This window comes from Schistocerca nitens, chromosome 5 (assembly GCF_023898315.1).
Source record: "Schistocerca nitens isolate TAMUIC-IGC-003100 chromosome 5, iqSchNite1.1, whole genome shotgun sequence".
In the NCBI taxonomy this organism is placed as follows: Eukaryota; Metazoa; Arthropoda; class Insecta; order Orthoptera; family Acrididae; genus Schistocerca; species Schistocerca nitens.
The window spans coordinates 383,973,260-383,988,236 of NC_064618.1; the positions used below are offsets into that span (position 1 = coordinate 383,973,260).

Genomic DNA, 14,977 nt, shown 5'->3' on the forward strand with positions numbered 1-14,977 from the left:
GATTCCCATACATCATAAAAAGCCGCTTGACTAAAACGGAAGCTGCAATAAAGGCACCCACAAAAATCTTTGCAACTGAAGGCCTCCCACGCACAATTATAATGAACAGCAGCATAAATTCTGGGCTGACATATTTGGTGATTTTTGTCATCAGAACAGTGTCTACCACATCAAATATTTGCCACTCCACCCTCAGTTGATGAGTGAAGTGGACTGGCTAGTCTGCATATTTAAAAGTCAATTGGAAAAAAAAAAAAAAAAAAAAAAAAAAAAAAAAAAAAAAAAGAAAGAAAGAAAGAATTACTTCAAACAGTTTCAATCAGAATATGGTTTGACATTTATCTGTCTTCTTAAAGGGCAACATGGTTAGGAGGCAAGTGTCTGGCGGAGCTGTTACAAGGCTGCCACCCACATATCCTGCTGCACCTCCTCATTCCAGTACCTGGAGCACAACCCCCACCACGCTTGTTGGGACCCAGTGGAATGGCACTGGACACTGACACAGGTGAAAGGATGGTTGTCCATCATTAGAATCAAATCTGCCTCCGCAGGTCGGCTAACAGACAACTCCACTGGACACAGCCCCTACTTCACCCTATTCTGATTCTCCAATTGTTTCAATGGAACCCCCGCCAGTGATCTTCTTTCCTGGCTCTGAACTTGTTTCCCAGCCTCCACTACAACCCTGCACCCAGCTCCCAGCTGAAGACTCATCACAATCCTGTAACACAACTACCAGTCAGAGTGCCTCTTCCTGAAGCCTGATTTGTCATTTGACACCTGTCTGATGAAGCCACTAGATCCACAACTGAGAGTGCTGCTGCCTGAAACCACATGCAACCATCACTACTGTCGAGCCTGAAATGGACATAGCAACCGTGCAGGCTCCACTGGCTTATGCCCAACCACCACACAGTCCTTGATGGGGCCATCCACAGTTCGGGCTGCTTCCAGCATTACACACCTGCACTGGCAAACAGGAAGCTTTTCACCCTACTGAGCCAGTCTACTTGACATTGATATCATATACCTGGCAGGTGTCCTCTGACATTCTGTGCAGTGTGTGGGTGCATGTTGCTGGATGGTACCCTTCTTCTGCAAGGGGGAAAGGCTGTGATAACCCATTGGTTTACTACATCTTTTGGCCTGCATTATCCAGCCACAGATGCCACTGTCTCATCCAGCCACTGCTGGACCACTGCTGCACTCCACCTCTGTGTCTGCAGGACATATACCCCAAGCCACACCATGTTAACCTCCAGCTGACGCGGATCTCAGAATGGTGCACCACACTGAGTCTCATCCATCAATCCAGAGGTACATTAACGAGCCAACTGCCAGGAGAAGCACCACAGATGATGGCACAAGTGCAAGATTCAATCATTATTGTCCTCCTAGCAACATCGCTAATTCTTCGGATTACTGCTCCTATTAAAAGCCTACACAGCAGCTCAAAAAGACATTTCATCGCTCATAATGTTAATTGTCATTCTAGTACTGTGCATTGATACTTGGGTTTGCTATTAATTCGGTTATGCTGTTAGTCTGCCCATTGTTATCTGTGTATTACACTTGTGAACATTTTGCACTGTACTTGTGCAGTTCCAAACATGACTGTTTAACATTGTGTCATGTTTTTCTGTGTTGAGAGCTACAAAAGTCATCACTTTGCAGAATGGCAGGCATCTTACAGTACTGGATAAGTGTTCCATCAAAGTACTGGAATTTGCGCACCATGTCCATCCATCGATCTCCAATTCTTTGTCGGCACGTTGGAGAATTTCTAATAGACACTAAGCAAAGTGTGTTAGTTTAACTGATTTTAAGATCCATGTTCATGAATTCTTTATGCCAAAAATCTAGTATGGTTTGTATTTCCACTCCTCTCATCCCAAACCTTTATATCATTGGCAAAAACTATGGAATTACACACTGAGCCATTTCTTTCGACTGCTTTTAAAACTTCATCTGTTATGATCCTTCCCCATGAACCATGGACCTTGCCGTTGGTGGGGAGGCTTGCGTGCCTCAGCGATACAGATGGCCGTACCATAGGTGCAACCACAACGGAGGGGTATCTGTTGAGAGGCCAGACAAATGTGTGGTTCCTGAAGAGGGGCAGCAGCCTTTTCAGTAGTTGCAGGGGCAACAGTCTGGATGATTGACTGACCTGGCCTTGCAACAATAACCAAAACGGCCTTGCTGTGAGGGTACTGCGAACGGCTGAAAGCAAGGGGAAACTACGGCCGTAATTTTTCCCGAGGGCATGTAGCTTTACTGTATGGATAAATGATGATGGCGTCCTCTTGGGTAAAATATTCTGGAGGTAAAATAGACCCCATTCGGATCTCCAGGTGGGGACTACTCAGGAGGACATCGTTATCAGGAAAAAGAAAACTGACGTTCTACGGATCGGAGCGAGGAATGTCAGATCCCTTAACCGGGCAGGTAGATTAGAAAATTTAAAAAGGGAGATGGATAGGTTAAAGTTAGATATAGTGGGAATTAGTGAAGTTCGGTGGCAGGAGGAACAAGACTTTTGGTCAGGTGAATACAGGGTTATAAACACACAATCAAATAGAGGTAATGCAGGAGTAGGTTTAATAATGAATAAAAAAATAGGAGTGCGGGTAAGCTACTACAAACAGCATAGTGAACGCATTATTGTGGCCAAGATAGACACGAAGCCCACGCCTACTACAGTAGTACAAGTTTATATGCCAACTAGCTCTGCAGATGATGAAGAAATCGAAGAAATGTAGGATGAGATAAAAGAAATTATTCAGGTAGTGAAGGGAGATAAAAATTTAATAGTAATGGGTGACTGGAATTCGAGAGTAGGAAAAGGGAGAGAAGGAAACATAGTAGGTGAAAATGGATTGGGGCTAAGAAATGAAAGAGGAAGCCGCCTGGTAGAGTTTTGCACAGAGCATAACCTAATCATAGCTAACACTTGGTTCAAGAATCATGAAAGAAGGTTGTATACATGGAAGAATCCTGGAGATACTAGAAGGTATCAGATAGATTATATAATGGTAAGACAGAGATTTAGGAACCAGGTTTTAAATTGTAAGACATTTCCAGGGGCATATGTGGACTCTGACCACAATTTATTGGTTATCTTAAAAATGAAGAAACTGCAAAAAGGTGGGAATTTAAGGAGATGGGACCTGGATAAAATGAAAGAACCAGAGGTTGTACAGAGTTTCAGGGAGAGCATAAGGGAACAATTGACAAGAATGGTAGAAAGAAGTACAGTAGAAGAAGAATGGGTAGCTCTGAGGGATGAAGTAGTGAAGGCAGCAGAGGATCAAGTAGGTAAAAAGACGAGGGCTAGTAGAAATCCTTGGGTAACAGAAGAAATATTGAACTTAATTGACGAAAGGAGAAAATATAAAAATGCAGTAAATGAAGCAGGCAAAAAGGAATACGAGGTGTGGCTAGAAAAAAACCGGACTAGTACTGGTGAAACAATAAAACGAATGCAATAAGGCCGAAAGTCGCGTGGCCTGTCACGTGACTCTCGCTCCGCCTACTGCTCGAGTTTCATCTGCCTCCTGCACTCAGTCTGCCCGTGGCATCTGTTTTAAGTAGTTGACGTTTTGTCTGTGCGTCGGAAAATGTTGAGTGTACAGAAAGAACAGCGTGTTAACATCAAATTTTGTTTCAAACTAGGAAAATCTGCAAGTGAAACGTTTGTAATGTTACAACAAGTGTACGGCGATGATTGTTTATCGCGAACACAAGTGTTTGAGTGGTTTAAACGATTTAAAGATGGCCGTGAAGACACTAGTGATGACACTCGCACTGGCAGACCATTGTCAGCAAAAACTGATGCAAACATTGAAAAAATCGGTAAACTTGTTCGACACTTTCCTTGTCAACTCCTGTTAACTCAGACACTGCTCTGATTGTTAAACGGCGATCTTGTCGAACAAGTTAACCGATTTTTTCAACGTTTGCATCAGTTTTTGCTGACAATGGTCTGCCAGTGCGAGTGTCATCACTGGTGTCTTCGCGGCCATCTTTAAATCGTTTAAACCACTCAAACACTTGTGTTCGCGATAAACAATCATCGCCGTACACTTGTTGTAACATTACAAACGTTTCACTTGCAGATTTTCCTAGTTTGAAACAAAATTTGATGTTAACACGCTGTTCTTTCTGTACACTCAACATTTTCCGACGCACAGACAAAACGTCAACTACTTAAAACAGACGCCACGGGCAGACTGAGTGCAGGAGGCAGATGAAACTCGAGCAGTAGGCGGAGCGAGAGTCACGTGACAGGCCATGTGACTTTTAGCCTTATTGCATTCGTTTTATTGTTTCACCAGTACTAGTCCGGTTTTTTTCTAGCCACACCTCGTACAGACGTCTCAAAAATGAGATCGACAGGAAGTGTAAAATGGCTAAGCAGGGATGGCTAGAGGACAAATGTAAGGATTTAGAGGCTTATCTCACTAGGGGTAAGATAGATACTGCCTACAGGAAAATTAGAGAGACCTTTGGAGAAAAGAGAACCACTTGTATGAATATCAAGAGCTCAGATGGAAACCCAGTTCTAAGCAAAGAAGGGAAAGCAGAAAGGTGGAAGGAGTATATACCTCAGCTCAGTACAGCCGATAGATACACAAAAAATTTGTGTGTATTATTTTTTTTGTGTGTATTATTATTATTATTATTTTTTCGTGTGTGTGTGTGTGTGTGTGTGTGTGTGTGTGTGTGTGTGTATCTATCGGCTGTACTGAGATGAGGTAAGTACTGGCCAGCCCCTCTATCTCTTTGTTAATATTTGTTTCACATCTTTATATGAGATTTTCCATTAATCATTTAGAAGGAGTATATAGAGGGTCTATACATGGGCGATGTGCTTGAGGACAATATTATGGAAATGGAAGAGGATGTAGATGAAGATGAAATGGGAGATACAATACTGCGTGAAGAGTTTGACAGAGCACTGAAAGACCTGAGTCGAAACAAGGCCCCGGGAGTAGACAACATTCCATTAGAACTACTGATGGCCTTGGAAGAGCCAGCCCTGACAAAACTCTACCATCTGGTGAGCAAGATGTATGAGACAGGCGAAATACCCTCAGACTTCAAGAAGAATATAATAATTCCAATCCCAAAGAAAGCAGGTGTTGACACATGTGAAAATTACCGAACAATCAGTTTAATAAGTCACAGCTGCAAAATACTAACGCGAATTCTTTACAGACGAATGTAAAAACTGGTAGAAGCTGACCTCGGGGAAGATCAGTTTGGATACCGTAGAAATATTGGAACACGTGAGGCAATACTGACCTTACGACTTACCTTAGAAGAAAGATTAAGGAAAGGCAAAGCTACGTTTCTAGCATTTGTAGACTTAGAGAAAGGTTTTGACAACGTTGACTGGAATACTCTTTCAAATTCTAAAGGTGGCAGGGTAAAATACAGGGAGCGAAAGGCTATTTACAATTTGTACAGAAACCAGATGGCAGTTATAAGAGTCGAGGGGCATGAAAGGGAAGCAGTGGTTCGGAAGGGAGTGAGACAGGGTTGTAGCCTATCCCTGATGTTATTCAATCTGTATATTGAGCAAGCAGTACAGGAAACAAAAGAAAAATTCAGAGTAGGTATTAAAATCCATGGAGAAGAAATTAAAACTTTGAGGTTCGCCGATGACATTGTAATTCTGTCAGACAGCAAAGGACTTGGAAGAGCAGTTGAACGGAATGGACAGTGTCTTGAAAGGAGGATATAAAATGAACATCAACAAAAGCAAAACGAGGATCATGGAATGTAGTTGAATTAAGTCGGGTGATGCTGAGGGAATTAGATTAGGAAATGAGACACTTAAACTAGTAAAGGAGTTTTACTATTTGGGGAGCAAAATAACTGATGATGGTCGAAGTAGAGAGGATATCAAATGTAGACTGGCAATGCCAAGGAAAGCGTTTCTGAAGAAGAGAAATGTGTTAACATCGAGTACAGATATGTGTGTCAGAAATCGTTTCTGAAAGTATTTGTATGGAGTGTATGGAAGTGAAACGTGGACGATAAATAGTTTGGACAAGAAGAGAATAGAAACTTTTGAAATGTGGTGCTACAGAAGAATGCTGACGATTAGATGGGTAGATCACATAACTAATGATGAAGTATTGAATAGAATTGGGGAGAAGAGGAGTTTGTGGCACAACTAGAAGAAGGGATCGGTTGGTAGGACATATTCTGAGGCATCAAGGGATCACATATTTATCATTGGAGGGCAGCCTGGAGGGTAAAAATCGTAGAGGGAGACCAAGGGATGAATACACTAAGCAGATTCAGAAAGATGTGGGTTGCAGTAAGTACTGGGAGATGAAGAAGCTTGCACAGGATAGGGTAGCATGGAGAGCTGCATCAAACCAGTCTCAGGACTGAAGACTGCAACATTATGATGATAAAGAGGAGCGATTTCTTTGTTGAACTGAACACTTTGTTTCAATCTTTCCTGACTTCCCATTCCGGACCCACATGCAGCTCTGTTTCAAAATGTAATTCCCTCACTTGTGTGGTGATGTAATAATTACTTTGCACACCAGTTATTTGTATACATTCCTGCAAGGTACAATATCATAGTCTTTTTCTATGCCCAGAAAAACAGTTAATAGTGTTTTATTTTCCTTCTAACACTTGTGACAAAATTGAGACCAGTAGTTTATCTCCGACGTCTAAAACCATGTTGCTCTTTCTCAAGTATAGATTATTTTATTACGTATTTTATTCTGAAGGAGGGACTAATAGATTTTTAGTCCACAGAATAACAGAGCTACATCATGATACACAAATTTCTGTCACCCTTTTTAATAATGGAATGATTATTGATTGCTTTCAATCATTAAGTATTACACTTTCTTTCCAAACTCTGTTTAGTGCTCTTTACAGCCACTGGTATCCAATCTTTCCGATTACTTTGATCATTTCTACGCCAGACCAGCTGTATTTCATTTTAGATACATTGTCTTACATTTTACAACGAGGTCAAGATATCCATCATTACATGACTAGAAGCACAGAGCAAAGTAACAGCAAATTAGCTAAACATTATTACAAAAAATTAATATCATAAATTCCTTACACAATCTGCACACATACACTTTCTGTTCATTTTTTCCTCTGACAGCACTTTTCATTCTCACCCTTATTGACACACTTTAACACAAAAACCTGGTAGAATACCATTGCCTGAGATTTTATCAGACAAGAACAGAAGTTTAGAATCGTGTGTTTCCATTTTGGAAGTGTATGTCAAGACATCTAAGTTATTTATACTCTACATTCTTGGTAAAATACCTCCAAGCCTTTCAGTATCAGTTCAAGGAAGCACATGTAGAAGTTAAGTCCTGGTGTTTTGTGCATATTTGTACACATTTTTTTGCCCTCATCTTGCACACAGTTTCTGAAAATTTATTGTAATGTTGTCCCAGAACACCAGAGGAACTTATAAAACAAGTCAGCTTAGTATAAAGCTACGATTGTTCAGTACTTCGTTATTAAAACCCTAAATGATAAGCGTGACACTGCTCTCACCATTGTACACAACTGTACTGTCACTCCTAATTACATGACATTGTCTTGATTTACATCCACTCACTGATTAAGATTTATAAATCCACACAGTTTTTGGTGATATTCATATTAATTATGCTCTTTTATGTTGAAAAATCCAGTCACTGGCCAGAACGCGCAAGTGGTAGGACAGCTTATTTTCACAGCTGCCTTAACTTTATGCCACATATGAAAACAACAAAAACTATATGCAACTACTTGTGCTTTTTCATATACATTGTTTCTCAAGTGCAGTCTGATCCCTATAGACAGTCACACTTTTCCACCAATTGACCATTACAGGGTGTACATAAAGTTGGGGAACACTTTCAATTATTTATTGCACAAGAAGAAAACAGTGTGCAGAGATCATACATGTCATTTTGAAGAGAAACCTTGAAAGTTTTTTTTCATGTATACCGCCATAGAATAGTTTGGTAATTTGCCGATAGTCAGCATCAGTCGCAAACGTTGCGAGTTTAGGTGGGATGTGGATGGTATTGTTGATCGCTCAATTTTTAGCGACAAAGCCACTTTTCACACTAATGGGAAAGTGAAGAGGCATAATTGTCGAAGCTGGGTAGAAAGCATCCACATGAATGCATTGAATTTGAGCGTGATTCCACGAAGGTAATTGTTTTTTGTGCCTTGTCACGTCGAAAACTGTACGGGTCTTTCTTCTTTGCCGAGAACACTGTCACTGGATATTCCTGCTTGGACATGTTGCAGCAATGGCTGATGCCTCAAATGCAATCGGACTCTCTGTTCATCTTTTAGCAAGATGGGGCTCCACCCCATTTTCTTCGTGAAGTTCGTGGGTACCTGAACACGGTGCTGCCACATCGATGGATTGGCCTTGCTACAGAAGTGGGACAGCTGTTTCATGAAATGGCCTCCCCGATCACCAGATCTCACTCTGTGCGACTTTTATCTGTGGGGACACATTAAAGATCTGATGTATGTACCACCTCTACCACGTGATGTAGCAGAGCTTTGGTAGAGAACACGGGAAGCGACTGTCACAATCGACGATGCCATGCTGGGATGGGTATGGCAAGAATTCGATTACTGTATTGACGTCTGCCGTGTCACTCATGGTTCACATATTGAAAGTTTGTAAAAAAGAATTTCAAAGTTTCTCTTCAAAATGCAATATGTATGACATCTGTACAATGTTTAGTTCTTGTGGAATAAATAACTGAAAGTGTTCCCAACTTTATGTACACTCTGTACTTTTGGGACACATGCTCAACATGTATTTGGACATATACCAACTTCTAGTATTTTTTTTTTAATATCTAGCCACGATGCTTAATTTAGTAGTATTATATCATACCTAATGTGGAAGCAAGAGTGTCAGCTGCAGAAGAGAGGCTGTCAGTGCTAGCAAAGAAGGTCTGTGAAGCCACAATTGCAGATGAAGCAGCTACGGGAGCAGCAGTGGCAACAACTGGTGGCTGAGGTTGTGGTGTTGGTATTTGTTGCTGTTGCTGTTGTGGTGGCTGCTGTTGTTGCTGCTGCTGTGGCTGCTGTGGTTGCTGCTGTGGAGATGACACCATGGGGACAGAGCCTGGAATGTTTGCTGTCTGTGGCTGTGTTAGTTGCTGCTGTTGCTGCACAACTTGCTGTTGCTGCTGTGGAACTACAGTGGGAGTGCCTGGGACAGCAGCCAGTGGACTGGTAGCAGCCTGGACAGGTGCAGCCATACCATGAACCAGTGTATGGCTGCCAACTGCTGGGGAGGCTGCTGCTGTCGCTGCCACAGAAAAGTTTACTATCCAAACTCGAGAAATCAGTTGTTCCTCAAATAATAAACTAATATGTTACAAGATCACTTCATAGATGATATCAACTACAAGATAGCATGTTACCGAATTTTATAATAGAACTTTCACAGTAATTACACAGAAATAAATAAAAGTAATTGGAAATGTTGAAATTATTCTTTATGGCAGGTAGAGTAAATGAAAATTTAATATGTATACTGAAAACTTCATTTAAATTAGAGCAACAGATTGCAAGAATAATGTATCGGCTAACTTATTCATAGCTCCAACATTTCAAATTTTGAGTAACAAAGTTGCTTTTCCTTTATGGCCATCACATATACAATAGGGTGAATGAGAGTCCTGCTCCCTCCCTCTCCCCAACCAGCCGGAGTATGAGCAGAAAAGAAAATAAAGTCACAGTTACTATGTACTCTTGGCTCAAATAGTGGAGGTTGATACACGGACCATATAACATGAATTAATATGCCAAAGTTAGTCAAAATACACAGAAAAGACAGAATTTTTCAAAGCAAGTTATTATGCATGTTCCAGTACAAGAATACGTTTAACCACAAGACATTTGGTAGACATCATCAACACTTACATTCATACATACTGCACAAGCAATGGTACAGCGTGTCACAGAGGGTACCTTGTACCACTACTAGTCACTTCTTTTCCTGTTCCATTTGCAAATAGAGTGAGGTAAAAACGGACTGCCTATATGCCTTCATATAAGTCCTAATTTCTCTTAACTTCATTGTACATACACAAGATGTACATTGATGGCAGAAGAACTGTTTTTCAGTCAGCTTCAAATACCAGTTCTCTAATTTTTCCCATATCATCCCTTGAAAGGAACATTGCCTTCCCTCTGGGGATTCCCCATTTGTGTTTCTGAGGCGTCTCCTCAATATCTGAGTGTTTATCGAACCTATCATTAACAAATCTAGTGGCTCAAGTGTGGTAGCCATGAACCTTTACTGCTGCGCTACGCTGACTTGCTTGGAACACAAGCAAAGTTACAGATATACAAATCCCGCAATGAACTTCAAAATCGATTTTCTCAAAAACCAAGGCCCATCACTAAAAAACCGGGTACCCAGGTACTCAGGGTAAGTGCCTCTATAACATATTTGAAGCGCATCAAAATCCATGATTTACAGTATGGAGTGTTCCCTTGTAAGTCATCTTGTACTCTCCTACAGTCACTCAACTATGGTACCTTCCTGTGCACCACAGCATCACCAGTAAACAACCACAGCTTGCTGCTCATCCTGTCCTTCAGATAATTTACGTGTGTGCAAAAATAGCTTAGCACCCACTACTTCACTTGCGTAGACTGTGTGGTCCGAAAAGATTTTTGTTTTTCTTTAATCAAATTACTATGTTGTTTACAAACTGCAACATCTAAACTTTCCACACTAATTAAGGCCAGAGAAGCACAGTCTTTTCCAAATGTACTTCTGAGCAAAAAGCAATTCTGGTAGCTGGAGTCAGAGGTCTTAGTTAATCCTGCCTTTTGAGTTCTTGTGGTTATATTTCCAAAGAATGTTTCATCCCTGAACAAATATTTCTTTAGAAGTCAAATACAAATTTTCACAGATTTAGATTTAAGAATATTTTAATACAAAGAAATGTTTCTACAAAATTTTTCATCCCTTATTTCACCCCCTTAGGGGTTGAATTCCCAAAAAATTCCAAAACACTGCCCGTGAAAGGCAAATGTCCTGAGTTCGAGTGTCGGTCCGGCACACAGTTTTAATTTGCCAGAAAGTTTCACATCAGCGCACACACTGCTGCAGAGTGAAACTCTCATTCTGGAACACTGAAACACTTTTTTTTATTTCTAACCAAGAAGTGAAATACAGATTTTAAGATTTAGTTTCAAAAATTCTTTCATAATGAAATATTTCCTTAAAAACTTTATCCCACATTTTACCACCTAAGGGATTGAATTTCCAAAAATAATGGAACATGTATGTTCTTTATTTCTAACTGAGAAGCCAAACACACATTTGTTTGGATTTAGCTTTAAAAATGCTGTCATAGTGAAATGTTTTCATAAAAAATTTAATCCCGATTTCACCCTCTTAGGGATTGAGTTTCTAAGAACACTGAAGAATGTATTTTTTTTTTTCTTTTTATTTCCAACTGAAAAGTACAATACCAATTTTCACAGATGCATCTCTGAAAATTCTTTAATAATGTTCAACTTCTTAAAAAACTTTCACTGACTATTTCACCCCCACATAACCTAAATTTCCAAAAATTCTTCAACATATAGTTATTTATTTCTGACAGAGAAACCAAATACCAATTTTTGTAGTTATAGCTGCAAAATTACCTAAGCAATTTCAAAAAACTTTTCATCCCCTTATGGATGGAATTAAGGAGAAGGGGAAAAAACCTTCTTAAACAATGCCTACAGTATAAGATCAACACTCTCTCCAAATTTTATGTTCCTGTCTTTAGTAGTTTGGGCTGAGCAACACTGAGTGAGTCAGTCAGTCAGGACATTTCCATTTATATTCAGGGTGTTTGGGGAGGAAAGGTCAATATTTGACACGGTGATAGTGTAAGTAATTCTGAACAAAAAATGTTATATGAACATAGGTCTGCAAATGCTTCATTAGGAAGGTATGGGTATTGAAAGGAACTTCAATTCTGCAAAACTGATATGCACACGGCGAACGTATATGCAATACAACTGGACCGTAATGTGATTTTCTTGAAAACACTGTTACAGAGAAGTACAGTTCTGTTACACATTTTTATATAATGTTTATTTACTTTGCATTTAGTAAATAGTGCATTACAACATGCATGTTACATGTATTCAGTTGAAAAAGGCGTACCATGTCTTTTACAGACGGCTTTAACACTTATCATACAGATGTTGTACTGTTCACAGAACAGGTTTGAATATCCCACCCTGAACATCAATGCACTTTTGTGCTCTAGTGATATCATGTTATGTTGCTTGTTCAATTGCCTGTGGTTGGTTCCTAATCAGTTCAGCAGCGTCCAATAATGCAACGAAGCAGTTTATCTTGTGTATTTACCTTCACTTTGCACATCTCTGATTTCATCCAACCCATAAACAGAAATCTAAAAGTGTAAGGTCACGTGATCTTGGAGGCCAGTTAATAGCACCGCCACGGCCAATGCAGCGATTAGGGAGGTGCAGTTGAGATGGTCCCTCACATGGAAGGTAACATGGAGGGGTACCGTCATGTTGAAAGTACATTCCAGTTCACTTGGCTAAAAGAACATCTTCCAATAGTTTCAAAAATGAATTTTACAAAAAATGTGGGTAACTCTCTCCCATCAATCACTGATTGATAATAAATAGACCTATCAAAAGGTTCCCAATCATGTGGCACCAAACATTTATGGCAAAACGAACTTGGAAACTGCTATCCACTGAAGCGTGTGTATTTTCCTGTGACCATCCATGATTATTGTGTGTGTTGTTTATACCATGTCACGAAAACTGGGCTTCATCAGTGAATACTATGCATGGAAGCAAATGACTATTCTCAATTACCCAGTGACAGAATAGAAATTGTTGGGCATTGTCGCCAACGTGGAGATTTTGACACGATGTATGTGACATGGATACAGGTTTTCCACATGTAATGTTTCCCATACACGAGTCTGTGGGACATTCATACACAGGGACATTCTTCGTATGCTCGTACCGCGACTTCGCTCAACACTTGCGATAATTTCCTGCTGTTCTTGCAAAGTTTGTTGACGTTCATGCTTGGACGAAAAATGTCTACTTGGAAGAGAGCCTGTTGCACACAAAGTGATAAATACTTAGGTAAACATCCTGTGATCAGGTAGTCACCGAGTCGGAAAGTGCCTGTAGAATTCTTCTCTCGCAGTGGTAGCACTACAGTCACAGAAGTCATAAACAATAGATCATACCTGCGTATTCCTCATTACTGTAGACATGTGGCATTGTTAGCAGCAGTTGTATGAACACAATGAACACCACACACTACACAGCTAACCAATCCATCGCCGGTACACAAAAAAGTGTGCGGCTTACACGGCACAACTGCGCAAACAGCGGGTGATTGTACTATGTACATCACATGACCATAAAACATGGTAGGTTGCATAGCATAAACATTGCATATGCCTGTGCATTATTTGCAAGAAAATCAAATTACGGTCCAGTTGTATTGTGTATATGCTCATGTTGTGCACATCAGTTTTGCAGAATTAAAGTTCCTTTCAATATACCCATACCTCCCTAACGAAGCATTTGCAGACCTATATTCATACAACATTTTTTTTTCCTGAATTACTTATACTACCACTGTTTAAAATATTGACCTTTCCTTCCCCAACACCCTGTATAGAGATAAGATTGATCCTAATGCATTTCCCTGGGGTACTCCTGATGATACCCTCGTTCCTGATGGACAACTGCAATAGAGGATGACTTGGTGGGTTCTATTACTGAAGAAGTCTTCAAATCACTCGCATATTTGGGAACCTATTCCACATGATTGTAACTTCATAAACAGTCTGCAGTGGAGCACTGTGTCAAATGCTTTCTGGAAATCTCAGAATACACAATATGCCTGCTGCCTTTCATAAGTGGTTCACAAGATATAATGTGAGAAGAAGGCAAGCCAAGTTTCACCCAAGTGATGCTTTCTACATCCATATGGACAGAAGCTCTTCCATCAAGGAAATTTATCATATTCAAAATGAAAATACGTTCAAGAATTCTGCAGCAAACTGATGTTAAGTGTACTGGTCTGTAATTTTGCATGTCTGTTCTTTTACCCAACCACTGGGGACTTTGCGCTGGATGAGACATTTGTGATAAATGCAAGCTAAGTTAAGTGGCAAATGCAGTACAGTACTCTCCGTACAACTGAACTGGGATCCCATCCAGGTCTGGTGACTGATTTTCAACACTACCAGTTGCTTCTCTATCCAAGGATGACTATTACTATACCTTGCATTTGACAGTCTGTACAACAGTCGGACAATGGTACATTTATACAATCCTCATGCGTGAATAATTTCTTAAAAGTGAGATTTAAAACTTTTGATTTTCTTTTTGCTGTCTTCTACTGCCAGATCAGACTGGACAATGAGTGACCTGCTTAGTGATTTTGCATATAATCATAATTTTCTCAGGTTCTCAGCAACATCAGTGGCTACGGTATGACTGTGGTAGTTGAATGCTTTGCGCATTGATCTCGTTACAGACACACCAATTTGTACATTTGCATATTCTTTATTGAACCAAGAGTTCAACAGTTTCTGTTTCCTCAGCAATTTCCAAATTCTGTTAGTAAGTCATGGTTAGTGTTTTTCATCCTTAATAAACTTACTTGACACATACTTCTCCCTCTCTCCATGGTGTGATTTACCATCTGTTTAAACTTTGCCACTAAGCATCATACTGGAACTAAATGGTGTCAATTCATTTTCTAATTGGGATGCTAACAGCTGCTTACCTGCTCTTTCTAGGAAAAATACTCTTGTAGCCTTCTTGATGGTGCTAACAATTGCATACCTCCTCTTTCTAGCAAAAATACTCTCGTAGCCTTCTTGATGATTCGAACAACTGTTTATCTGCTCTTTCGAGCAACAATAAT

The 14,977-nt window shown here is 40.1% G+C and overlaps 1 protein-coding gene across 3 annotated transcripts in view; it reads right to left on the reverse strand.

The window, feature by feature from the left end:
- The window catches only part of LOC126259659 (mothers against decapentaplegic homolog 4), a 171,667-nt gene that overhangs the window by 87,573 nt on the left and 69,117 nt on the right, over positions 1 to 14,977 (reverse strand). For all 3 annotated transcript variants that reach the window (XM_049956594.1, XM_049956591.1, XM_049956592.1), the window contains one exon: positions 8,912 to 9,331. In XM_049956594.1, the coding sequence (XP_049812551.1) occupies positions 8,912 to 9,331 (420 nt within the window). The remainder of the gene's footprint in view (positions 1 to 8,911; positions 9,332 to 14,977) is intronic.